The sequence below is a fragment of the Amphibalanus amphitrite genome, unplaced genomic scaffold (assembly GCF_019059575.1).
Source record: "Amphibalanus amphitrite isolate SeventyFive unplaced genomic scaffold, NRLGWU_Aamphi_draft 000603F_arrow, whole genome shotgun sequence".
NCBI lineage: Eukaryota > Metazoa > Arthropoda > Thecostraca > Balanomorpha > Balanidae > Amphibalanus > Amphibalanus amphitrite.
This window is the reverse complement of record NW_024882097.1, coordinates 63359-90233: the sequence shown is the minus strand read 5'-3', so window position 1 is coordinate 90233 and position 26875 is coordinate 63359. Positions and strand designations below refer to the sequence as shown.

Here is a 26875-nt window from a genome sequence, read left to right as displayed (position 1 = left end):
ATCTTATGCAGGCTGCTCCCTTGGAGCGGCACTGCTGCCCCCGAGGGAGCGCACCCCGTAGCCGGGTGCAGAGAGTGCTTCGGGGGCTGGTCGGCCTGTCCAGTTGGACGGGCTCAGCCCCGGCGACTCTCTAGGGTATCTGCCCAGCCCCAGACCAGTGTCTCCCCCTAATTCCTATCATCCTTCCGACTCTGAAATGGACTTGTCAGACCGAAAGCCGGCCTAACCCAACAAAACACCAAACAAGGCGTTTTCGATTCAGCGTCATGCACTTTTGTCATTTTGTGTTATCCGGTGCAGCATGACTCAGGCGTTACCTGCTGCTGCCACCTATCGGGGTTCAAGTCTTGCGATTTGAATTTCTATTTATAGTCACCGTGGTTTTGCCATTCATCAAATTTAAAGCTTATTTTTCAATTTCAATAAAATAGAACTTGTGCTATAATATGCTTTTGTACTGAATTTGTAGTGATTCCATTCGAAAAAGTTGAGTACCGTATACAAAAACAGCGCAGTTTAGCCATTTAAGAACTTTCATTTGTGTTCATTTTTCAGTTCGTAGTGAAAGAAAACAGAATGCACCATGAATGCACGTATAACTTGCGTATAACATACACTATAAGCAAAAGCGAGCGCAAAGCGAGCGTATCGGATAGAATACTATTAAAAAGTTGTCTTCGTTCACCGGTCGCCAAGTGCAAGGCCGTATCATCAGTATAGCCATAGTGTAGCCATTGTATAGCCATAGTATAGTGTTTTTATATACCTTGAGTATAGCCAGGTGGCGCATCGGACAAAGATAGTGTGTATTTTTTGGTGTTTCAAGATATTCTCCTTGTGTTGCATTATTAGCTTCCCAATAAATTATTAAAATGTCTGAGAAACTAAAGGAAATGCGGGAAAAGTCTCAGAGGAGGAGGCAGCTCCTGGCTCAGCAGGTAGGTGCTTCATGTTTTAATTTTGTGTTTCTTGCGGCTCTGTAATACCTGGCCTGTCTTCTATTCCTAGACAATATAGATATTTGATAAGTATTCAATTAAACAGTTATATATTGTGCTTTATACAAGCTTGTTTACATGAAAGCATTTTATATCCCATGGTACTTATAGTTTTCTTGCTAAGCTTTGATAAGCTTTTACACAACTAGAATGTCAGAGACAGCTATTAAAAGTCACCTGAAAACTGAGGGCTGTTCATGGGCCCTGTGTGCGGTCGGACCGCACACAGCCTCCAATCTCCGCCCACTGCATCCCTACGTCAGCCTTCCGTCACCGCACACAGCGACCGCTGTGGCCGGTTGGGACCGGCCACAGTGGACCGTCCACTGCACGCAGCCGTGACATCAGAGCTGCCTACCCATCCCCTACCCCCACGCTGCTGGACGCACCGCACACCCCGCACGCAGCAGTGTGCGGTGCCCGTGAACACCCCTCTGAATAGCTGAGTTCATTGCTTAGCTTTTTTATTTCATCCATATGCTTGACATCTCTTTTACTCAGGAAAAAGTCACTCAGGATTTTCAAACTCAGGTTTTTCTGAGATATGGGAAAGATGAGATATATTAGTTAAATCAATTGAATATTGTTATTGCATCAGGTGTGAATAACATAACTTGAATGAGTTTTAAATTTTGGAGACACATTATGACCTTCAGCTTTGGTCTTGTTGCTTCTGATATTCCTCTAGCTCCTGCAACGGAATATGTCATTCAGTGGGAGCCTGGGCCATAGCGAGCATATCAGGCATATTGCTGCACTTGATGCATGACATGTCTGATGTTGGATGGTTGGTTACTTATGGAAGGGAGTAGCCATAGTCAGTTGAAGTCTGGGCGAGTTGAGATTGTGTCCCGCTTGTGATTTCTTCAGCAGATTTTGTTTAGGCTCTTTAGGGAATTCAAACTAGCTCTAATATTGAAAATATTCTTCAGTGTACCTATGAGATCTATTTTTTATTCCTTAAAAAACATTTGCATTGTGCTCATGATGCTTAGGTAGTGCAATGCGATCAGCGATGTATTCAAATGTTCTTGCTTTAGCTTTGACAATCAGGTTAAAGGCAAGAAGGTGCTTCATGATTATTGTTTTTGTTTCAGCTTGGAGTCTCCAGCCCACAAAATTTGGGCAAGGTTCTAGGAAGTACCTCATCATCAGAGAAGCCAAATGAGGAGAAGAAAGAGGAGCCAGAGGCAAAGAAGGCCAAAAGTGATGAAAGTGACACAGCTGAAGAAATGGTGTATACTGATTCTTCAGCCTTCCTCAAGGTACCAGCAGTTGTAATTTGCTGCTGTTCAAGTTCTTGGACATACTTGCGTGAACATCATTCTCATGTCTTAAATGCAAGAAATGACCACCCTGCTTTTGTTAGTCCCCATAATTTACACCCATGACAGACACCAGGTAACAACTCTCTAGTCACTTCCCTCATATCCTCTCAGCGGCTTACTTCGATTACCTATTGTCTCACAGCTGATTTGGCATGTTGCTTAATGCTTGGCCATTTGCGCTATGAACATCCTTTTTGCCACTTACACTTTTGCCACTTTTGCCACTTACTTGTTTGAAAATGAAACTGGGCCCCCACTCACTGGTCTCCGTCATTTCTGCATCTTCTCAGGGCACTCAGTCAGCCAACCCGCACAACGACTACTGCCAGCACTTTGTCGACACCGGCCAGCGGCCGCAGAACTTCATCAGGGACGTCGGACTCGAGGACCGCTTTGAAGAGTACCCGAAGCTGAGGGAGCTCATCAAACTGAAGGTGGGTACGATATTCTGCGAAAATCAATTCGGAAATGTCTGTAAAAGACGGTAGGGACAAAAGTATGTTAGATTTTAGACATAAGATGCAAAGATATGTGGAATTTGTGAGTAGTGAGTAGCCTTCTCCAATTAGATATATAGTCACCTCTCCTAGAATATACCTTGGTTACTTTATGGTTACAATGCATCCATGCCTCATCATGCGAACAACCCCGAACAACCCTTCTGCTATCATGTCTCTATCATGCAACTACATATATTCTCCATACTCCCTTCAAAAACCTTCTCCTCCTTCCTGCGACCACAGCATCATTCCCACAATCCCATCCCGAGCTCTACTCACTGCTCCCCCCTCCGCGCCGCGTCACTCTCTCACAACACCAGTACAAACTGCCCGCTCACGGGGACCGTCTGTGCGCGTCAGGACGAGCTGATCGAGGAGACGGCCACGCCGCCCATGTACCTGAAGACGGACCTGCTGTCGTTCGAGCTGCGCCAGCTGCGCAGTGAGTTCGATGTGATCCTGGTCGAGCCGCCGCTGGAGGAGTACCAGCGCACACTGGGCGTCACCAACGAACGCTTCTGGAACTGGGACGAGGTGCGGTCCGGTTCAGTGAAAGGCGGTGGGTGGGGAATACGAGGAACGAGGGGTTGAAGGGAGGAGGACAGGGCTGCCGATATATGCTAGTACTACTATCAAGATTCAACGCTCGTAGGAGATTTATGTAGGATAGACTATGTAGGGTAGATGAGCATTATAATACCTACAGGGTGGGGCAGCATAATCGGGAATGCTTTTTGGGCTCTAATCATGAGTAGGCATGACATTATTTTGATAAATTATAGCATGGCAATGAAACGCCCAAAAGTTGTGCATCATCTAACATGACTACATCCATGAGCATGCAACCTCCTGGAAAAGAGCAGCAAAATAGTTCGACGGTGCTCCAAGTGCTTTGCGCGCGCCCATAGACACTAATGTTAAACGAGTAAAACAAGAACATTTTGTTGAAACCCCTGCAATTCCACGTAAAGGTTGCTGGACAGGTCAACGTGTTATCACGGACAATAAGGATTGTGTGGGAATACTTAGGACAAAAGGTTAACGTAATCGTCGTAAAATAACTCTTAGCAGAGGACATACAGATGACTCACTTGAATATAAGGAAGACGCTCTTGAGCATATTAAAAAGAAACAATGCTCAAAACTTCAGCGACCAAAAATCTCACCACCGACTGGAATACGACAAAAAAGAATGGCAAGCCATATAGGGGATTGTATCGAGAATATTCCAGCGGTCATGCAAAGTAAACATCCTGTTGGGGTGATGGACCTATGGGTGGTCTTCAAGGGAGGTGCACGTGGTGCACCCTACTTCATCGAGCCCAGATAAAATGAGCACCTCTGGTAAATACATCCGCACTGTGGCAGACTCATGTGGAGCCGTCGGAACAGAGGATCACTGACGGTCCAGATCACGTCTTACGAGGACTCTGTCTGTGCTGGTACTGCAGTGAGGACGACATGTTATTGTGTAGGGCACCTCCACCTGAGATGAACCAAAAACTTCTGGTCCTTCAACTCCGCCGATTTAAATCCGACCAAATTCTTTACATGGAGCGTTTTTTGGTAGAAGGTTAATGAACAACTTATCATCAGTAAAGACGGTCTTCAGTGCAAGGTACGATGCTGATGGGCGATCATGGACAAGCAGGAGGTTGCACGTGCATGCGCGTGCTTTTGGACCCGCCTTGAGAAGGTCATCGACGCCGAGGGCGGTCACATAGGATGAGAGATAGGTAAAAGGTGACCAATTGATGGGATGTTGCTAAAATAGTGCTTGGAGCTGTATTTTTAAATTCATGACCAAATAATCCCGTTTGATATTTATTCCCGATTATGCTGCCCCACCCTGTATAGCACCTTTTAAGCGATGTCGATGTTTTGAATAGAATGTTACCATTGAATTTCTGTTTTGGGTCAAGGGACTATCCAGCTATCAGCTAGGGTGTATGAATTGATCGTCAACCCACCGGTGACATATGACCTCCCGTCTCCCCTCCGGTTAGATAATGCCTAATGGGTCTACAACTGCACCAGGTGACCTGTCTGCTGACATCTGATCTCTCCCCCATCTCTCTCCGGTCAGATAATGGGTCTGCAGCTGGACCAGGTGGCCGCGCACCGTTCGTTCGTGTTCCTCTGGTGCGGCTCGTCCGACGGTCTCGACAAGGGCAGACAGTGTCTCAGGAAGTGGGGATTCCGACGCTGCGAAGACATCTGCTGGATCAAGACCAACATCAAAAACCCCGGCCACAATAAAAACCTGGAGACTAAGGCCATCTTCCAGCGCACAAAGGTGAATGATTGAACTTTTTGTTTGGCTTGTACATACACATATTTGGTTACGTGAATTCGCTTGTTACACTCTACATCTCTTTTTGTCACGTAGTCTGGCATTGTCAGAGGTCAATACTGCTATGTATAAATTACGCGACTTGTACATATGGACATTCTGGGCATGAAGTTTGGGACAGGGTCTACAGAACCACTCTGAATTTTCGCCGCCGATTTGGACACCACACGGACCACATGACCAGACCGACACCTCGTCGATGCCCTGTGTCTCCACCCTCCCAACTACCCGTACACTTCCCACCTGACTCCCCCGCCCACCCCGTCCCCAGGAGCACTGTCTGATGGGCATCAAGGGCACCGTGCGCCGGTCGGTCGACGGAGACTTCATCCACGCCAACGTCGACATCGACCTGATCATCGCCGAGGACCCCGGCTACGGGTCGCTGGAGAAAGCCAAGGAGATCTTCCACATCATCGAGCACTTCTGCCTCGGCCGGCGCAGGTCAGTCCCGCCGGCACTGGCTGGGTTAGTGTGATCTTTTTCTGTGGCATGGCTTGGGCCACCCCAGTTCCGTCTTGGTGTGGCGTCTTGCGGCTGTCCTGCCACGATTCGTCACTCGGCTCATGTTTGTTCCGCATTGGCCGTGTCGTGGGTCAGGTCAGGCCTGCCTGGAGCGACCCGGCAGGTGCTCCTGGTCCGGCCGCTGTGGGGGTAAGGATGTGAACAGACCACTCCCGTTGCCCGTAGAATGTAGATGGCGCTGGGTGTCCATCGGTCCGCTGTCTGGGACATATTATCTCCCACCCCTCCTAGCTATGCAATGCATGGTGCAGGATTCAGGAAACAGGGAGGCAGTGACACGGGCGACTGACATCTTACGTGAGTGGGTCGCTGCAACCGCTACCTTCCGATGTTACGAAGACAATTTTTTTTACCGGATCCTCGATCCTCATTTCATTCACAGTCTAACTCATAAAGGCAAACACAGACGAACTCCTAGACTAGCTCATAGGCGTAGAGTGTTGGAAAGATAGGTACGTTCAATGTCTGTCCACAGTTAATACGCAGGCATTGATTTGTATATCGCTTTCCTGTCGAATCGCGGGATCTTCTTTTACCATGTAGGTGCCCAGCATGCTAGTGAAAGACGATCAACTGACAGATGGCCTGTGTGGTTGTATATTTGAACATCATAATAGAACATTCGTACATGTACTACTGGTGTATCACCAGAACCATTCTTCAAAACTCGTCATTTTTATTTTAGATTTTAACATTAGAAGGTCACACAAACCTTATGATATATAAACGCCTCACATACAGCAAGAACTACAAGTAAGTTTGGTCACTACCTATAAATAAATCCATTACAAGTACTTAACATGTCATATTGGTATAATATGAAATCTACTTTCCACACGATCACAGCTATTGATGATGAAAACTTAAACCTAAGCCCTCTCAGAGGTATGTGAGGCAGAGGTGCGACATTTACGACAAAGTGCTGCAATATCTCGGTTCTGTCTCGTGATGTAATTGGTTAAATTATGGCATCGCTCTGATTCTTCAACTTGAGATCTTATGGCGTCCGTATTCCGCTATCGAATCCGTTCTCAGTCATTATTTGGTTCTTGATTCGCTTCCAACCTCTCCAACCAAGCGCTGCTTGCGCTTTAACTGTTTCGTTCTTGCCGTCTAGGCGACCATCTTTTTGATCCAGCCCATGTAGTGGCTGACGTCCGTGTAGACGCCCGGCAGGCCGGGCCGGCCACAGCCGATGCCGGCCGACACGACGCCCACCAGCGTCGAGCGGCCCTCGAGCGGCAGCAGCAGCGGGCCGCCGCTGTCGCCCTGGCACCCGTCTCGGCCGCCCTCCTTGAAGCCGGCGCACAGCTGGCCGGCGTGCAGCCGGTTCTTGCGGCCGGCGGCGGCGAACCAGTCGGTGCACTCTAGCGGCCCCATCACCGGCACGGACACGGTGCGCAGCCGGTCGGCCCGCTGGCCGCCGTCGCGCACCTCGGCCGTCCAGCCCCAGCCGGCCACCGTGGCCGTCCGGTTGAGCACCGCCTCCGTCTGGTCGGAGGCCGGCAGGCAGGCCGGCTGCACGCGGCCGCCCCAGACGGCCGGCTGCGCCAGCCGCAGCACGGCCAGGTCGTGCCGGAACTTGCCCACCCGGTACTCGGGGTGCAGCGCGATCGCCTGCACCGGCAGCCGCTGCTCCTTGCCCTCGTGCTGCGTCAGGTCGTGCTCGCCGGCCACCACGCTGAAGCGGTCGGCCTTCATGTTCTTCAGACAGTGGGCGGCCGTGACGACGAACCACTGGCTGACCAGCGTGCCGCCGCACCACGGCTCGCCGTCCAGCTGCAGCGACACCAGCCACGGAAACTGGCCCGGCCGCGCGCCGCTGCCGCCCACGATCTTGGTGGCCGCCCGCTGCTTGCCGCACGGCACGTCGGCCACGTTGAGCGCCGCCGCCGCCGCCGCCAGCGCCGCCAGGGTCCACAGCAGCAGACGCAGCTGCATCGTGATGCCGCTCGAAGGAGGGAGCTCACTGACGGTCAGGTAGAGACTGTGGCAGCTGACTGACCGGGGAGAGACAGACCAGTTGTCCTGTCCTGTCCTGTCCTGTCCTGACCGTATATATCCCACACTGGAGCACACTGGGACCGGGAGAGGCAGCTGCTGCTGTGACTCCGCTGCACTGGACCGCTCACCGTGGTATAATGCTGATGACCCCTCGCCAGTCGCCTATATACGGGCTGCCTCGGGGCGGTGGGGTCACGTGACTGCCCCCGTACCCGGCCGACTGTATCACGTGCTGTGAGCCGGCGACTGAAGGTCGCCACAGCCACCTCCCCTCCGGCGATCAGCCGCCGTCGGCGTTACGGCAGTCCCGCGCGCGCCGCGCTCTTCCGCTTCCCGTGCCCGTTTCCTGGATTGGCGACGTGCGCCCCGGCGGGGTCTATGCACTCCCTGTGTCCCTGTGGGCCGCCCGTCCATCACCCGTATTATCTCCGAGACCCGGTGCGCCGGCACAGTGCGCACGAACGGGGATTCTGACAGTCATTCAGAGTGTTTGACGAAACGCAGTTTCATGTGCGCAGTTAGTTTTTGACTAGATAGTTAGCTCGGATATTGGAATTTATTCACCCTGCACCCCGTGATATTTTCCCATAAAATATTTTTAAGCCAATAGAAAGCTGGATTCTGTTTATTTTTGTACCAGTGTTTGTAATCGCAAGATTTCTGGAATTAACACTTGCCAGAGGCTAATTTTATCAACAGAAGGTAAAATATCCGGCTGGAACCATAGGCGGCGGAACGGGGAGGGCACCGGGGCACCGTGCCCCCCTTTGATTTTGGCATTTTAGCATTAGCCCTATGGGCGTTGCATGGAAAGAATGGGACCAAAAGTCGGCAGTGCCCCCCCCCCCCCTTAATTGAGGGTGTTCCGCCGCTACCGGCTGGAACTGTAATTGGGCTATAAGTTCACTTAAGTTTCAGATACTGCGCGAAAAATTACCGCCGATGTGAAAAAAATATCCGTAAGAAGTGCTGTTACCTATCTTTACACATTGGCAGTCCTTTTTTTCGCGTGGCCTGTGAAGTCTGTGTCGATTTAAAGAACTAGAAATATCCGCAGCCGGTGATTTACTTGTTTGGAAAACTGCCATTTTTCTCACAAAACCTTTATCAAAACGCTCGTTCTGGCAATATAGAGTCGAATAATTTACAGGTATAATCCGACTCGATGAACCAGGTCTTCCGACTTCATGTGGTCGTGGCACGATCATTGCCTCGACGGCATATAAATTGACCAACCATTCTGTGGCAAGTAGCGAGGGGGACCGCGGGAGCCGAGCTCTTAGGATCTGTCACCTGAGCGAAACAGTTTACTGATGTGATCTGAGCTCGAAAATTGAGCTCGCCTCGTTAATTTATATGCGTTAATTAAGATCGTTGTTATGTTAGATGATCTATTTAAGTTGAACAATCAATGATTTTATGCTTGACCTACGCCGAGTTTCAATGCACTGGTGCGGTGAACTCATATATTAGAAATTTACTTGCTTGTCAAACCGAAGTTTCATGAGCCTCTTGAGTAACGACTGGTATTTACAAAAGCAAGTAAATGTACGGGTTCCCTTTGTTTTCGCATTGGATCCAAGTCACCTTCATAAATCAATAGACCTATCTGACACGGGTCTCTTCAATACGGGTACTATCGATTACATCAGCTGTCCTTGACGCCAACTAAGACTGAACTTCTCGCGCAAAAAAGTCTGACGTCTGAGTACGCGGAACCGTTTATCGTCGTTGCGCTCATAGCTCGGCAATTACGTGCGCCGTTTCCTGTTCTGTCTGCCATCATCAGCTGGGCGTTCGCCGGCCATTGTTTCCAGTAATACACAACGCTTCACGCCAGATCTGGCGGCTCAGCCGGCACCACATCCGCATACCGGGCACAGCCGCCGCCGGCGTGCCCCGGAAGTCGGGAGCCGTGCGGGCGGCGGTCCGCACCCCGATCAGCTGGTACCGGCCGCCCGCGCCCCAGCCGCGCACCGTAGTAAACTGTTGTAGATATTCCGCGGCCGTGTGCCCGGCACCTGCTCAGCACCTGTGCTGCTCATTTCCGGATAGGCGCGGGGGAGGGAGGGTGCCGGCTTGTTACCTGGCCAGCCGGGTGAGTGGGCTACGAACGGGTTGAAGGGTACGCGGCTGGGGGGTCGGGGAGCGTAAAATGTCATCCCAGTGGGGTGAAGGTCGGGGCCAATGATATTCCATGAACTGGAGCGGAATCCAATCTGATAGGCTGACTCATACCGTTGCCATGCGGCGCTTCTGGTGTAGGTAAAATCGGGCTAAAGACAGCCATGACTGTGCTATAGCTCAGATCAGGTCAATGAAATCGCACCCCGGTGTCGCCGAACCTCTCATAGCCCGCTTAGGTCATGTGATTATTTGTTTTACCTGAAACATTCAAGAAAATCAGCTGTAGGGCGACGGTTATCGCCGAACAGTCGAGACGGCGATGGTACGCTCTTTATTTTCTGGCCATTGTGGGATGGGACGGGCGAGATGTTACACATTTTTTTGCAAGAGCTCACCATTGTTTACCTTCATTCAGACTTGGTTCGGAGTCTAGAACAGCACAGACTAAGACACTTACGTAGAACATCCTCGCCCCTACCCACCCACCCAACCCACCACCCAACCCACCACCCTGTTAGTCAGCGACGAAGGGCTGATTCACCGTCCACGATCGCGGCTTTAACAGCGCGGGCGAAGCGGGCGGGAGGCAGCCACGACAGCTGAGGTGGCAGACTATTGAGCAGAGCTGCAGCTCGATAGCCGAACCGCCGCCCGCCCGTTTCCAGCCGCGGTCGCGGAAGCTGAAAGAGGTGGTCTTGCCTAGATTGTCTCCCCAGGATGGCGCTGTTGGTGACGAACAGGGCTGCCAGGTCCTCTGGTTCGGATGTCCAGCAGCTGTAACGAGAGTGTATAGCTACCGACACATCTGGAATTTATTCGGGGGTTCGGCTCGACTCTGTTTATTTGCATCCGTCTTTGCCGGCTGTTCTTGCAACTGGATAAGCTGACCAATACACATGACGGGCGGTTACTTTTGTGTCGTCAAAGACGAGCAAATTTCCGGATATATGACTATAGATACATAGCCAACAGAGAGGTAAACGCGCCTGAACCATCATCTCTGATTTAGGGCTGCACCGAGCAGGTGGTCTGCACTTTGGACGAATGATGACAGGTAGACATTTTTACATACAATCTACCATAGGATCCCGCATAATGAGCTATTAAACCGCATAAACGATGCGATAAGCTGTCAGCGTGGTGCCCCATGTGCCGGTGTGATGTTCATCACTGGTAAGCGGCCTTAACCTTATGACATTCACAGTGAACTGGCTTTTCCGGAATACAATGACCCGTGTGAAGATAAGCGGCCCGCAGCCTTCACTGTGGATCGCCAACGCGCATATTCCCTGATAGCGACAAAGCGCGGGCTGGAGCGCATGGTTGCTGGTCGGCTGGTGCCACGTGACTTTGCCGGCTGACGGATAACAAAGTCACGTGACTGTATTAGCCGCGAGGCGTCCCGCATAAAAGTATGTGACGAAAGTCGGCAGCATCAGAGCCCAGTCAGCAGTCCACTGCACAACAGCTGGAAAGCTGTACGTTCTAGTTGCTTCCAATTAAGGAACTTTGCCAATTTGAGCACATCTCGTCAATTCAGAGCCTTGTCCAGTGCCCACTGCACCGGCCATTCCCAGCTAGCGGATAATTTGTCATACTTTGAAAGAGTTTCCCTCCTTCGAGCGGCATCACGATGCAGCTGCGTCTGCTGCTGTGGACCGTGGCGGCGCTGGCGGCGGCGGCGGCGGCGCTCAACGTGGCCGACGTGCCGTGCGGCAAGCAGCGGGCGGCCACCAAGATCGTGGGCGGCAGCGGCGCGCGGCCGGGCCAGTTTCCGTGGCTGGTGTCGCTGCAGCTGGACGGAGAGCCGTGGTGCGGCGGCACGCTGGTCAGCCAGTGGTTCGTCGTCACGGCCGCCCACTGTCTGAAGAACATGAAGGCCGACCGCTTCAGCGTGGTGGCCGGCGAGCACGACCTGACGCAGCACGAGGGCAAGGAGCAGCGGCTGCCGGTGCAGGCGATCGCGCTGCACCCCGAGTACCGGGTGGGCAAGTTCCGGCACGACCTGGCCGTGCTGCGGCTGGCGCAGCCGGCCGTCTGGGGCGGCCGCGTGCAGCCGGCCTGCCTGCCGGCCTCCGACCAGACGGAGGCAGTGCTCAACCGGACGGCCACGGTGGCCGGCTGGGGCTGGACGGCCGAGGTGCGCGACGGCGGCCAGCGGGCCGACCGGCTGCGCACCGTGTCCGTGCCGGTGATGGGGCCGCTAGAGTGCACCGACTGGTTCGCCGCCGCCGGCCGCAAGAACCGGCTGCACGCCGGCCAGCTGTGCGCCGGCTTCAAGGAGGGCGGCCGAGACGGGTGCCAGGGCGACAGCGGCGGCCCGCTGCTGCTGCCGCTCGAGGGCCGCTCGACGCTGGTGGGCGTCGTGTCGGCCGGCATCGGCTGTGGCCGGCCCGGCCTGCCGGGCGTCTACACGGACGTCAGCCACTACATGGGCTGGATCAAAAAGATGGTCGCCTAAATTCAAAGGATGACACGGCAACAACGTTCATATTTGACTCGCTTATGTTGGTCTGGTGGTGATCGAGGTTTTCTCGAGTAGCTATTGAAATAATTGCTTGTACGAACTCCTATTGTAGATATTACAACTAATAGCAAGAGTTTGTTCTTGGGCAGATATTCGGCACAATGTGCTTGTAGGCATTTATGAATGGTGGTGGATGTATATCTGTTTATTATCTATGATGAGACTAAATATTTGCGAATAAAATGCATTACCGATTTTTGATTTCGTTCTTCAATAATTCCATCTAACATCATGCTACACAGAGCTCCTGAATTGCCCGGCGAATGGACAGACTATGCATAACACGCACATATTGCGACCGGGCTGTAGGCGGCCCCTATTTACTCGTTTATTACATCAGAAAGTACGGAAACAAAATGTGAGGGAAGGGTTAAAGATACAATACGGCATAAGTCCAACGCTATGATAAGAACAGTTAAAGGGACTATCCCACCTTTAACATGGGGTTTGAGTTGAGATAGCCAAGTTTGCGGCGAGGTTCAGAAACCACTATCTATGTAGGTTGCAACCCCCGCGGCCTCTTGGTGTTGAAGAAATTCGTTCCCTTCATTTGAAAATGGGCCTTGCACAAGGCCCTGTCTTCAACATGGAGCGACCGTTAGTGTGACGTCACCTCGTTTAGTCATTCTGATTTAAATGGGTTTGTTCGTTGAAAAATCGCTTAAAACTTAGTCTGAACTTTGTTGTGGTGCCTACAGAGTAAAAAGAATCAGCTTTATGACAGTAATGTGGCCTGGGGAAGGAGGTAATTTTGGGCTGTGACGTCACATATTTGAATGTTTGTGTTTGGAATAGGGGAAGCCTAAGATGTTTAATGAAAAATAAATTCCAGAAACGTGTTCCTGGTCATCCAATCTATAAAGTCGGGCACAATTTAACTGGTTTTAACAACATTGTAGAAGGTGGGATAGTCCCTTTAAATGCAGATGGAAAGCCAATAGCTGTATGCATTTCATATGCTCGTGATTGTGCGGAAGCCAAAGGTGACTGGACAATTAATGGCTAACGGAAATTCGATGTATTACAAAATGTCGCCTACCTCTAGCTCAGGGGTCGGCAACCTTTTTTTTGGGTGCGGGCCCGAATGAGATTGGAAAGCACTCGGCGTGCCGGGGCATATAGTAAGGCTACAATTTGCTGCAATTACAAGCAATGTTTGCCAAATATGACAGCGTTATTTTTACATGTTTTTCTGTGACAGCTCACATGCTTTGCCCGGCGGGATAATCCTGCAGCGGTTGAGAGGGGCAAGTTATCCCGTAGATATAAATTAAACGAGTAGACCGCGTGAGGCCCCCAACTGCGCGCAGCCAGCAGTCGTTGCTGCTGCGCGCAAAAGTTGCTGACCAAATCTTACCGTTGCAAGTTTTGTCTAGAAGTAGAATTAGACAAAAACATCTGCAAATGGTGCTTATAAACTCATGAAATGCGTGAAGGAAGAACTATCGTGCCAATGCACATTTCAGTTACTTTTATATCGAAGACGATTTCTCAAGGAACCGCGGGCCGGAACACGATGTAAGTCGCTGATACCAGCCGCGGACCGGACGTCAGATGGTTGTTGTTGTTGTTGTTGGTCTCCCCGGGTCGGCTCACGGCCGACCGTAGCCCAACGGCTCTTGGTGACTGAGGTAGCCGCGGCTCAAGGCCGCCACGGCCCCGCCGTCCCGAAGCTGCGTAGGGTCCGGTCTGATATTGCCGAGTAGGCGGAGCCTCGCGCCAGCCAAGCACGGGCACCTCAGCAGCACGTGCTCCGGCGTGTCTGGGCCCTCGCGACACACCAGGCAGCGCGCCGCCGGGCAGGCCAGATCACTGCACTGTGGGCAGTCGCGCTCGGGGCGGCGTCCGATTCTGTGAAGGTAGCTCTGCGAGCGGCTCCAGTGTCCCGCCCGCAGCTGGTGGACGTTGACCGCCTCGTCGCGAGACTCCAGGAGCACCGGCATCGGCATCCGGTCTCCCATGATGGTTTTGAAGAAGCTGTCTGGCCAGCTGCGACGCCATGCCTTGGTGGCGGAGCGGCCGACTGCCTTCACCATCGAGCGGACGTCCGTTGGGACGGCGTCTTGCGACAGGCTGGATGCCTCTTTAGCCAGCACGTCCGCTCTCTCGTTGCCGGGTATTCCGCAGTGCGCTGGGATCCACTGCATGAAGACTCGGCGTCCTCCGTCCGTGAGCGCCAGGAGCAGTCGCCATACGGCGGCGCCGAGTGCTGTCGCCTGGCTCCCAGCCCCACTCGCCAGTGTGGCGAGCGCCGCCTGCGAGTCGGCGCAGACGATGACCGGGCTCTCCGCCAGGCCGCCCTCCAGCCGCAGCAGCATCTCCAGTGCCCCGCGGATCGCCACCAATTCGGCGCGGGTGCTGCTGCATATCCTGCCCGCAGGGGCTCGGAGCTCGTGTTCCTCGCCTGAGGGGAGGATTATCAGCGCTCCACTCCCTCCGGCTGAGACACCTCCCTCCGCCGAGCCGTCGCTCCACACCCATACGGCGTCGTCTGGGAGGGTGGCCAGATGCTCCTCCGCTCTCTCCCGCCGGCCGTCGGGTGGTGCTGTGCGGCTGATGTGGTTGCCGATGTCAAGTCTGAACTGGACCCTGGTGTCATCGATCCACGGTGGGATGGTGACGTGCAGGCGCTCCTCCACAGGTACATCTCGCACGCCCGCGCTCACCAGGGCGCGCGCTCCCGTGTCGCGCCAGCCGGTGGTGGTGCGGAGCCGCCGTGGGGCCGTTGCTTCGGCCACCGCGCGCAGTGGGTCGCCGCTTCTTTGTGAGGCTGCCAGACAGCTCAGTCTGGCAGCGAGCAGGTCCCGGCGTGCTCTCACGGGAACCAGACCGGCTTCCGCGAGGAGCGGGTCCCTCGGCGTGCTCACGGGGCACCCGGTGATAACGCGGGCTGCGGCGCGCATCTCAATCTCCAGTAGCTCTACGTGGGACTCGGACGCTGCAGGGAGCCATGCAGCCGCCGCGTATTCCAGGGCACCGCGGATGTAGCCGTTGGCTACTACTCGCAGCTGTGGCTCCCGCAGACCCCAGGAACGCCCGGTCATCTTACGGAGCTGTGCGATCCTCGGCTTGGTCTTCTTCCGGACGCGCGCGCAGTGCTCGCCCATGTGAAGTTGCCGGTCCAGGGTTCAGATGGTCGCGGGCCGAATCCGGCCCGCGGGCCGTAGGTTGCCGACCCCTGCTTTAGCTGGATGCGAACGCTGAGTTTGAGTTGAGCTTGTCCAACAAGGATAGACTTCTGATTGCTCATATTTCTCTAGATGCTACCTATATAATCGTGGCCGTTATTTTGATGCCATATTGACGTTGGTTTTGAGCAATGTCGGTGCACTTTTCTCTCGACAAGCAAGTAACCACCAATCTTACATACTGAAGCCACTATGTCTTCACTCTAACCTGCATCATAACCTTGCCAGTTGATGTTGAAGAACTGTTAACCATTCCCTAACGCCCGACCGAGGTATGTAACAAGACTGCTGGCCAAGACTTGCGGTGCAGCATACCTTTCAGGCGGCTACTGCTAGTTCCATCTAGCGTCACAGACCACAGTTAGACAGGACGTGCGGTACAGTATACCTTTCAGGCGCCTACTACCAGTTCCATCTAGCGTCAAAGACCAGTTACACAACACTTGCGGTACAGCATACCCATCAGGCGCTTACTTCCAAATTCCACTGCGATCTGGCGTTAGAGATGTTTCTGCGGTTTGGCATACTTCGGTCGCTTGTTTCATGTGCCATCTTACATCATAGATAAACACTACATTGTGGACTTGTCTTCAGTAGCAACGACGCATGCTTAGAGTGGAGGAGGTTTTTGGGGTAAACGCTGTAAAGGGTAGGAGTCTGCCGTGTAATGCGATCAGAAACTGGTGGGGTACGGCCTACGGACCAAAGGTCATAAGCAGGGCTGCAGAGTCGGTGGCTTTTTTATTGACTCCGACTCCGACTCCGACTTCAAAAATCGACTCCGTGTCCGACTCCGACTCCAACTCCAACTCCGAACATTGCTCCCAGTCTATATGATAAAAGAAGGGCTCATGTCGGGGATCTTATCTTGTCTGAAACGAATCTTTGTCCGTTCTAAGGCCTTGTACCTACACTTTTTCAATACATGCAAAAATAAAAACGGGTTCTGGAGCAACCGCTGTTTTCGTCATTTTCCATGAAAACGCTCTTCTTTATTAAGGGTGTGGCCTTAGCTGGGACAAAATCTCATTTTGAACGTTCAACGAGCGTAATATTGTCAAGCAAACAGGTGAAGGGCATGACTTTGAGGCATGCAGTGGTAACTCCGACTCCGAAGCCGGTAGGATTTTGGCGACTCCGACTCCGGGCAGAACTGTTGACTCCGCCTCCGCAGCCCTGGACTGATCAGCTTTGTGCAAAAATCAGCACCGTCTCGATGCATCAGTTGCCATCAGATACGTCGTCCTGTCATTCAAGTTTATTATAGTTTTATTTTCCCAATTGACGTGGAACGCTCAGAAAATTGCATTTCGTGATGCGTATCGGAAAATCTAAGATGTCTAAATTTCGGAATAGAAATTAAGTGTTCGGAATTAAACGGTAAAATGTAATTCACTTTAGCAATGACATTGAATCCGTAGGTAATTGTGGGTTTTACTGCCGTTGCATTACCATTGGCAAGGCTTCTTGTGTTGTGTTCTTTGGTTCATCCGCTATTTTTGCATCATGTGCGAGATATTAATCTGTTTACGGTAATTATAAATGATGATGCCATTTCAACTGATAATATGGTCCGAAGCAGTCCTCCATTACATTGCATAATAGCGATATGGGACTAGTGAACTCCATGCCATTGAGTTTAGCCGACACATTTTTTTGTGATTATTTGAAAGTACTCCTTTCTTGAACATTCAACTTTCAATGCAGTTGTTACCATAGCTTTCCTCTATTCTTTGCGTGTCACTGTATTCAGCAGAAAAGCGAACACGTATAGAATATTCCCTTCCCAATGGTCAATGTCCTTAACCCCATGTCATTGACGTTGAACTTCAACTGCCCCATTTCCGTGATGCTCTTGATACACACTGCAATGAACTGGTAGCCTTCACCGCGACTAAATGCATATCTACTTTGCCAGTCACAAAGAGTTCACTGCAGCGCACAATAGTCGACTGCCAGCACGTGACATTGTCCGCTGACTAATACTGCGGTCACGTGACCACACCGCCCGGGGGCAGCCCGTATAAATCTGTCCGGATTGTTGGGATAGCACCAGAGCTCGGCGAGCCGTCCAGTACAGCGGAGTCACAGCAGCAGCTGCCTCTCCGGTCCCAGTGTGCTCCAGTGCGGGTATATCCAGACAGGACAGGACAGGACAGGACAACAGGCCTGTCTCTCCCCGGTCAGTCAGCTGCCACAGTCTCTACCTGACCGTCAGTGAACTCCCTCCTTGGAGCGGCATCACGATGCAGCTGCGTCTGCTGCTGTGGACCCTGGCGGCGCTGGCGGCGGCGGCGGCGGCGCTCAACGTGGCCGACGTGCCGTGCGGCAAACAGCGGGCGGCCACCAAGATCGTGGGCGGCAGCGGCGCGCGGCCGGGCCAGTTTCCGTGGCTGGTGTCGCTGCAGCTGGACGGCGAGCCGTGGTGCGGCGGCACGCTGGTCAGCCAATGGTTCGTCGTCACGGCCGCCCACTGTCTGAAGAACATGAAGGCCGACCGCTTCAGCGTGGTGGCCGGCGAGCACGACCTGACGCAGCACGAGGGCAAGGAGCAGCGGCTGCCGGTGCAGGCGATCGCGCTGCACCCCGAGTACCGGGTGGGCAAGTTCCGGCACGACCTGGCCGTGCTGCGGCTGGCGCAGCCGGCCGTCTGGGGCGGCCGCGTGCAGCCGGCCTGCCTGCCGGCCTCCGACCAGACGGAGGCGGTGCTCAACCGGACGGCCACGGTGGCCGGCTGGGGCTGGACGGCCGAGGTGCGCGACGGCGGCGAGCGGGCCGACCGGCTGCGCACCGTGTCCGTGCCGGTGATGGGGCCGCTAGAGTGCACCGACTGGTTCGCCGCCGCCGGCCGCAAGAACCGGCTGCACGCCGGCCAGCTGTGCGCCGGCTTCAAGGAGGGCGGCCGAGACGGGTGCCAGGGCGACAGCGGCGGCCCGCTGCTGCTGCCGCTCGAGGGCCGCTCGACGCTGGTGGGCGTCGTGTCGGCCGGCATCGGCTGTGGCCGGCCCGGCCTGCCGGGCGTCTACACGGACGTCAGCCACTACATGGGCTGGATCAAAAAGATGGTCGCCTAAATTCAAAGGATGACACGGCGACAACGTTCATATTTGACTCGCTTATGTTGGTTAGATGTTGATAGAGCTTTTCTCGGATAGCTATTTAAACAATTGTTTGTACGAACTCCTATTGTAGATATTGCAACTAATAGTACCTAATAGTTTGTTCTTGTGTAGATATTCGGCACAATGTGCTTGTAGCCTTGTAGGTATTTATGAATGGTGGTGGATGTTTATCTGTTTATTATCTATGATGAGACTGAACATTTGCGAATAAAATGCATTACGGATTATCTATTTCGTTCTTCAATAATTCCATCGAACATCATGCAACACAGAGCTCCTGAATTACCCGGCGAATGGACAGAGTATGCATAACATGCAAATATTGCGACTGGTCTGTAGGCCAGTCCTTTATGTACTTGTTCGCCATACCAGAAATTACTTATGTTATAACAATGTGAAGGGAGGGTTAAAGATACAATGCAGCATAAGCCCAACATCACTATGATAAGAACAGCTAAATGCAGATGGAAAGCAAATAGCTGTATGTATTGCATGTGCTCGTGATTGTGCGAAACCCAAAGGTGACTGAATAATTAATTGCTTACGGGAATCTGATATACAAAATGTCGCCTACCTGTAGCTGGATGCAAACGCTGGGTTTGAGTTGAGCTTGTGGAACAGTCATGGACTTCTGATTGGCCATATTTCATTAGATTCTCCCTATCTAATCGTGACCGTTATTTTGATACCATATTAAAGTTGGTTTTGAGCAATGTCGGTGCACTTTTCTCTCGACAAGCAAGTAACCACCAATCTTGCTCACTGAAACCACTATGTCTCCACACTAACCTGCATCATAACCTTGCCAGTTGATGACACGCCAAGAACTTTGTTAACCATTCCCTAACGCCCGACCGAGGTATGTAACAAGACTGCTTTCCAAGACTTGCGGTGCAGCATACCTTTCAGGCGGCTACTGCTAGTTCCATCTAGCGTCACAGACCAGTTAGACAGGACGTGCGGTACAGTATACCTTTTAGGCGCCTACTACCAGTTCCATCTAGCGTCAAAGACCACAGTTACACAACACTTGCGGTACAGCATACCCATGGCCATCAGGCGCTTACTTCCAAATTCCAATGCGATCTGGCGCTAGAGATGTTTCTGCGGTTTGGCATACTTCGGTCGCTTGTTTCATGTTCCATCTTACATCAGAGATAAACACTACATTGTGGACTTGTCTTTAGTGGCAACGACGCATGCTTAAAGTGGAGGAGGTTTTTGGGGTAAACGCTGTAAAGGATAGAAGTCTGCCATGTAATGGGATCAGAAACTGATGGGGTACGGCCTACGCACCAAAGGTCATAAGCAGGGCCGCGGAGTCGGTGGATTTTTGGTTGACTTCGACTCCGACTCTGACTTCAAAAATCGACTCTGTGTCCGACTCCAACTCCAACTCCGGACATTGCTCCCAGTCTATATAATGAAAGAAAAGCTCATGCCGGGGATTTGGCATGGAACGGCACTCTTTGTCCGTTCCAAGGCCTTGCACCTATACTTTTTCAATACATGCAAAAATAAAAACGGGTTCTGGAGCAACCGTTGTTTTCGTCCTTTTCCATGAAAACGCTCCTCTAAATTAAGGGTATGGCCTTAGCTGGGACAAAATCTCATTTTGAACGTTCAACGAATGTAATATTGTTTTCGCAAACAGGTGAGTGGCATGACTTTGAGGCATGCAGCAGTAATACTCCGACTCCGGACTGGAGCCGGTAGGATTTTGGCGACTCCTACTCCGGGCACAACTGTTGACTCCGATTTCAACTCCGTAGCTCCAGTGTCCCAAAGGCCAAATTTGATGAGTTTTGTCATGGGTGTCAGAGGGGAAAAATACCCACCAAAATGGGGGGAGGTAGAAAACTGCTGATTCGATTAGATCTAAAAGGAGTGAGAAACAGCAAAAACATGTATTTTATTCTAGGGTGTAGAATGTTTGATGCTAAACCTGGCATCCACACAAATGCTCTTGGTAAAAAATCCTAAGTTTTCTTGGTTGGGAGTGGAAATTATTCTTAAATATTGGTGGTAAGAGTGAAAAATGAATTTAATTTGGATGTCGTTTCCCACCCAAATCGACAAATTTTGGGACATTGTAGCTCTGGACTGATAGGCTTCTGAATGACATTGAATCCGTAGGTAAATGTGGGTTTTACTGCCGTTGCATTACCATTGGCAAGGGTTCTTGCGTTGTGTCCTTTGGTTCATCCGCTATTTTTGAATCATGTGCGAGGCATTCATCTGTTTACGGGAATTATAAATGATGATGTCATTTCAAATGATAATATGGTTCGAGGCAGTCCCCCATTACATCGCATAATAGCGATATGGGACTAGTGAAATCCATGCCATTGAGTCTAGCCCACACATTTCTTGTGATTATTTGAAAGTACCTACTCCTTTTTAACCCTCGCCCGTATAGGGGGGGGGGGTCGAACGGACCCCCCCCATGGTTTTTCGCGAATAACTCGGGTAAAAAGCGGCCGATCGCGACGAAACTTTCAGTACCCTCGCGTTAATCAATTTTACACCCACTCTGAAAATTTCATGACCCTGACCCCAATGACCTTTGACCTGTGACCTACTTTTCGAGACCATGTGTGGCCGGAATCGCGATTCGGCGTATGTCGGCTCGCATTAGCCGCGCGTTTGCAGTCTTTTCGTGGTTTCAAGCGTTCAAACATGTGATATGATGTTGCCCCATGCGTTAGGTTGGGTGTCAAGGTCACCTGAAGGTCAGGTCAGGTCAGTGACCTTTGATGACCTCGGTTCACTTTTTCGAGTTTTACATGTTTCTAGGCCAGTTTTTGCAGCTGAATTCGAATTTAGCAACCATTTGAACATTTACGAAGTAGTTTTGGTGCCTTCGTAACATGTTACGAAGCTGTCAGAGGCGGTTGACACCTACTAGGAATACCCGGCAGGACCCCTTCTGGTTGACCTGACCTGACCTGACCCGACCTGGACTAAATGCATGAAGACATCATCTGTGATCAAAACTAACATGATATTCGTGATCAGCACCCCGAAAAACCTCGTAGCAGCCACACTTTACGACGTTCTAACAGGTCCCGATTTTCCCGACTTTTGGGTCATTGACCTGACCTGCAAGGTCAACCAATGACCTAGGACCTTAAAATTAGGTATTATCGGCTTCCTCTCGCCACGGGCAACACGCTCGTTTTTTCCGCGAAGCTCTAGCTTGATCAGGGGCGAAACGGCAAGGGGGGGGGGTCCAACGGACCCCCCCCCCCCCTTATACGTTCGCGGCTGGAAAAACACCAATACGGGCGAGGGTTAACATTCAATTTTCAATGCAGTTGTTACCCGAACTTTCCCCTATCCTTTGCGTGTCACTGTATTCAGCAGAAAAGCGCACACGTTTAGAATATTCCCTTCCCCATGGTCAATGTCCTTAACCCCATGTCATTGACGTTGAACTTCAACTGCCCCGTTTCCGTGATGCTCTTGATACACACTGCAATGAACTGGTAGCCTTCACCGCGACTCAATGCATATCTGCTTTACCAGTCACAAAGAGTTCACTGCAGCACACGATAGTCGACTGCCAGCACGTGACATTGTCCGCCAACTAATACTGCGGTCACGTGACCACACCGCCCGGGGGCAGTCCGTATAAATCTGTCCGGATTGTTGGGGTAGCATCAGAGCTCGGTGAGCGGTCCAGTGTAGCGGAGTCACAACAGCAGCTGCCTCTCCGGTCCCAGTGTGGTCCAGTGTGGGAGATATACGGTCAGGACAGGACAGGACAGGACAGGACAACACAACAGATCTGCCTCTGCTCGGTCAGTCAGCTGCCACAGTCTCTACCTGACCGTCAGTGAACTCCCTCCTTGGAGCGGCATCATGATGCAGCTGCGTCTGCTGCTGTGGACCCTGACGGCGCTGGCGGCGGCCGCGGCGGCGCTCAACGTGGCCGACGTGCCGTGCGGCAAACAGAGGGCGGCCACCAAGATCGTGGGCGGCAGCGGCGCGCGGCCGGGCCAGTTTCCGTGGCTGGTGTCGCTGCAGCTGGACGGCGAGCCGTGGTGCGGCGGCACGCTGGTCAGCCAGTGGTTCGTCGTCACGGCCGCCCACTGTCTGAAGAACATGAAGGCCGACCGCTTCAGCGTGGTGGCCGGCGAGCACGACCTGACGCAGCACGAGGGCAAGGAGCAGCGGCTGCCGGTGCAGGCGATCGCGCTGCACCCCGAGTACCGGGTGGGCAAGTTCCGGCACGACCTGGCCGTGCTGCGGCTGGCGCAGCCGGCCGTCTGGGGCGGCCGCGTGCAGCCGGCCTGCCTGCCGGCCTCCGACCAGACGGAGGCGGTGCTCAACCGGACGGCCACGGTGGCCGGCTGGGGCTGGACGGCCGAGGTGCGCGACGGCGGCGAGCGGGCCGACCGGCTGCGCACCGTGTCCGTGCCGGTGATGGGGCCGCTAGAGTGCACCGACTGGTTCGCCGCCGCCGGCCGCAAGAACCGGCTGCACGCCGGCCAGCTGTGCGCCGGCTTCAAGGAGGGCGGCCGAGACGGGTGCCAGGGCGACAGCGGCGGCCCGCTGCTGCTGCCGCTCGAGGGCCGCTCGACGCTGGTGGGCGTCGTGTCGGCCGGCATCGGCTGTGGCCGGCCCGGCCTGCCGGGCGTCTACACGGACGTCAGCCACTACATGGACTGGATCAAAAAGATGGTCGCCTAGACGATAAGGATGTCAGCTGAAAATGCGCAGTTTACTGGGTTGCATTCTTGGTAGAGTTTTATCTGCCACATATGAGATATAGTCGTAAGTTCTTTTGGTGATGATAGAAACTGATGGGTAGATCGTGAGCTTTGTTCTTACGTTGTCAAGGAGTGTTATTAAATTACACGGGTACCATTATTCGTAGCAGGTTGTCATATTGTTGAAAGTATTTAAATTTGTGAGGTGTGCTTTGTAGGATATCCCCTCATATTCTAATAGAATACACCAAATGCATTTAAAGATAATATTTTTTCTTCTCACAAATAGCACGAAACATCGCATTGGGTCTATCTTGTATTGCATGGTCGAGTATTGCTAGGGAGTTCCGTAACGCGGTGTATCAGGATTGTCCGTTGAATAAATATTGATCTTTAGTCACGCACAAAAAGTTTTTCTCTTCCTTGGAGAACTGCTTACAAGCTGCAGACCATCCCCATAAGAACTAAGAAACGTCATTAATCTAGATTTAGGACAATTCGACTACCTAGTACCAAGGCTGTCACTTATATCTTTGCCAGTATGATGTGCATGTGTTGTATCCAGCATCAAATGCTTATTGACTAGTTTGCCAACCAGTCATTGAAATGATTAAGCTTGCGTGCAATTGAGACCTTGACAATAGGCAGCGAGCAGCCCATTGTTTGTACAATGTACATTAATTGACGGAGGAGAAAGTACAACCCGCTGATCTGAACTCAATTAAATTTCTGATCAGAACAATTAAATCTGAATTGACACGACGTCCCTAGTAATTAAAGGGACCCTCCCACCTTCAAAAAAGTTAATGAATTGGCATGAAAGTGATGTCGCTCGGTTCAGAAAGAGCAAAAACAAATATCTACCAAATTTCATCGAAAAATATTCACCGGTTTTCAAGATATTAGACTTTTACTTTTGTTTACTTTTTGGGATCTCCGCTGTTCCTAGCGACTTTATTTGAAAGTGCGGCATTTGTTGCGCGCAAAGCAGCATATACCACCGCGTGCTACAAAACGTTTTAGTCAAACATTTAACGGACGTTCGAAAGCCTGATGACGTCATCAGATTCCCGTAATGGTTAAGAGATAGGGACCACGCTGGTCCCACCCTGCAAGTAAAGGGAATAAATTTCTTGAACACCATAAAGCCTGGGGGGTTTGCGACCAGGATAAATGGTGGTTTCTGAGCCTGGCCGCAAACTTGGCTATCTCAACTCAAAACTAATGTTAAGGTGGGAGGGTCCCTTTAACGGCCACATAAAGAATGTAACCAGCGTGATGTAGCCAATCATGACATGGCAATTGATATTTTGCGGGTAAGAAACTCGCTTCCTTTTTTACACTGGAAATCCTCCTTCGAGCCACAACACTGCAAAAGCTGAAGCCATTTTGGGTTAGGTGCCTTCAACGCGTCCTTTAATCGCGTTATATTTTATCGCCTTGCCACCATCCTACCCCTATGCGAGGTCATCCAGTGGTGATGTTGTTTATCCCATTGACCTCTGCACCCATTCGCTGCCCTGGAAACAGACTTTACCGGCTGGTGATCCCAAAGTCCCGAGCTCCATGCGGTACTTTCAACTATCGGGGGGATCCCTGAACGACAAATTACCCACAGCGTTCAGCGTAATTGCCGTTTTAGCGACGTTGATTGGACAGCAAATATTTATCTGTTACTATGGCATCAAATGGGAGCGTACGCAAAGCGTGTTTACCGCTCGACTGCACGGAGTGTATGGTTTTGTACGAATCTCAGTGTGCCCGGCAGTGCATGTATGACGGGTATGTATGACCTTAGGTGACCCTCCGTACCCCTGTGTGCCCGGCAGACTGCATCTGTTTGGCCGCGAGTCGACCATCCGACCCGGCTGGCTGACGGTCGGACCCGGCCTGACCTCGTCCAACTTCGACCCGGACCTCTACAACGGCTACTTCGCCGGCGGAAACACCACCACCGGTAGGGTCCCTGGCGGCGTCCGCGGCTCATGGGGTCTCTACGTACTTATTGGAATAGTATGGCCTCCGAACCTCTACAACGGCTACGAATGTCATGAGTTTCTAGTCAGTTGTCACGGAAAGGGAAAGGGGCTGTACTATTCGATGACGTGTAATCCGCCATGCGCATACTCGCTGATCTCGTTTGCTCTTAAGCGCACTTCGCTGTGCCGCATTAATTAAAAATTCCCCTGTGGCTTAGGTATGACTGTTGTCCGTTCTTTTCTCGGCAGGCTGCACGGAGCGGATCGAGGCGCTGCGTCCCAAGTCGCCGCCGCCCAAGAGTCGCGGTGGCTACAGCCGGGGCCGCGGCCGGGGCGGTCGCTGACCGCGGTAGGTGGCGCTCTAGTCGCTAGCTGCTTGTGTAGGTGGCGCTGCCAGTGCGAATGCTGTCGGCCAGATCGCATGGTGTCTTTCCTTCATCGTCACGTGCTCACACTGCCAGACGTTCTTCACACGCTGGCAGCCCTTCGCCATGTGTGATGTACGGGACACATTTCATTCAGAGAGACACGGACCCGCAGTGGTGGATCTCATCGAGAGAGAGGAACGTATAACAGAACGGCGGCACTGCCATCTGTCGACTGTGGCGGGACCTGGGGATGGGCTGATCAATGATCGTTGACCAGTGACCAGTGACCAGTGATTACTGACTCCGTAAGAGCTGGAATGGGATGATGTCGTTTCGCCCAATATTCAATATTGTGCCTGGTTACATAGCATTCTCGACGAGGCTTCAGCTCATTTATTTTGCGATAATTTCGATGCAATGCTCTTGGTAGATTTAAAAGGCATCATTTTGTAAATTGTAAAGCACCATTGGCATCTATTGCAACACCATGGGCGGAGCTATAAGCTTGCAACAATCCCTTTGTAAACGCGGTATTGTGTCTCCTTTCGGAGAGGAAGTGCATTTCATTCGGCGTTCTGTGATGGACAGTTAGAGGTAGATCAGTTTTATTGAACTCCCTGCATATTATTAGTACGCGAGACATGTTTCCCATTTCGATGTATGTCTTTCTATTCGTGGTGGACCCCGTACCAGACCAATGTTTGATACACTATTTGCTATCTTGATTGGTATGTTCTGACCGCCTTTTGTCGGCATCCGTTATGAATTCGTAACTGGACAATGTCGACTCGACATGCATTGCGCTGTTGTTTGATCTTATTACGGCATTTCTGTTGTAAGTTCCGGCAGTTTCGTTCAGTGACGCTGCCGCCTCAGCCGCCGACCCCCAGCCCACTGAAACTCAGTGGCGGCCACTCACTGTCCATTTGTACGTCAATAGAGAACTGGATACCAACTTTGTGTGGTCGTACCGTGTTGAAGACAGGAAAACCTGCTTGGTTTATTCCTTCCCGCAGGTAGCTGATACTTAGCATGTCATCTTGGGCATAGTTTTGTGCGACAGAAAGAGGACGTTCGAACCCTAGATTTTAAGTTCCGATCCAATTGAAATGCATTTTTTAATGTATTTACATGTAGGGGT

General features: G+C 52.0%; 1 protein-coding gene across 1 annotated transcript; it reads left to right on the top strand.

Moving 5' to 3' along the window:
- Positions 1 to 690: 690 nt before the first annotated feature.
- On the top strand, positions 691 to 26694 carry LOC122394646 (N6-adenosine-methyltransferase non-catalytic subunit-like). Its single transcript, XM_043391656.1, has 8 exons — positions 691 to 938; positions 2096 to 2263; positions 2617 to 2760; positions 3187 to 3360; positions 4913 to 5122; positions 5451 to 5623; positions 25217 to 25344; positions 25616 to 26694. Exons 1-8 carry the CDS (start codon positions 873 to 875, stop codon positions 25708 to 25710), a joined length of 1158 nt encoding a protein of 385 aa, XP_043247591.1. The 5' UTR covers positions 691 to 872; the 3' UTR covers positions 25711 to 26694.
- Positions 26695 to 26875: the final 181 nt, after the last annotated feature.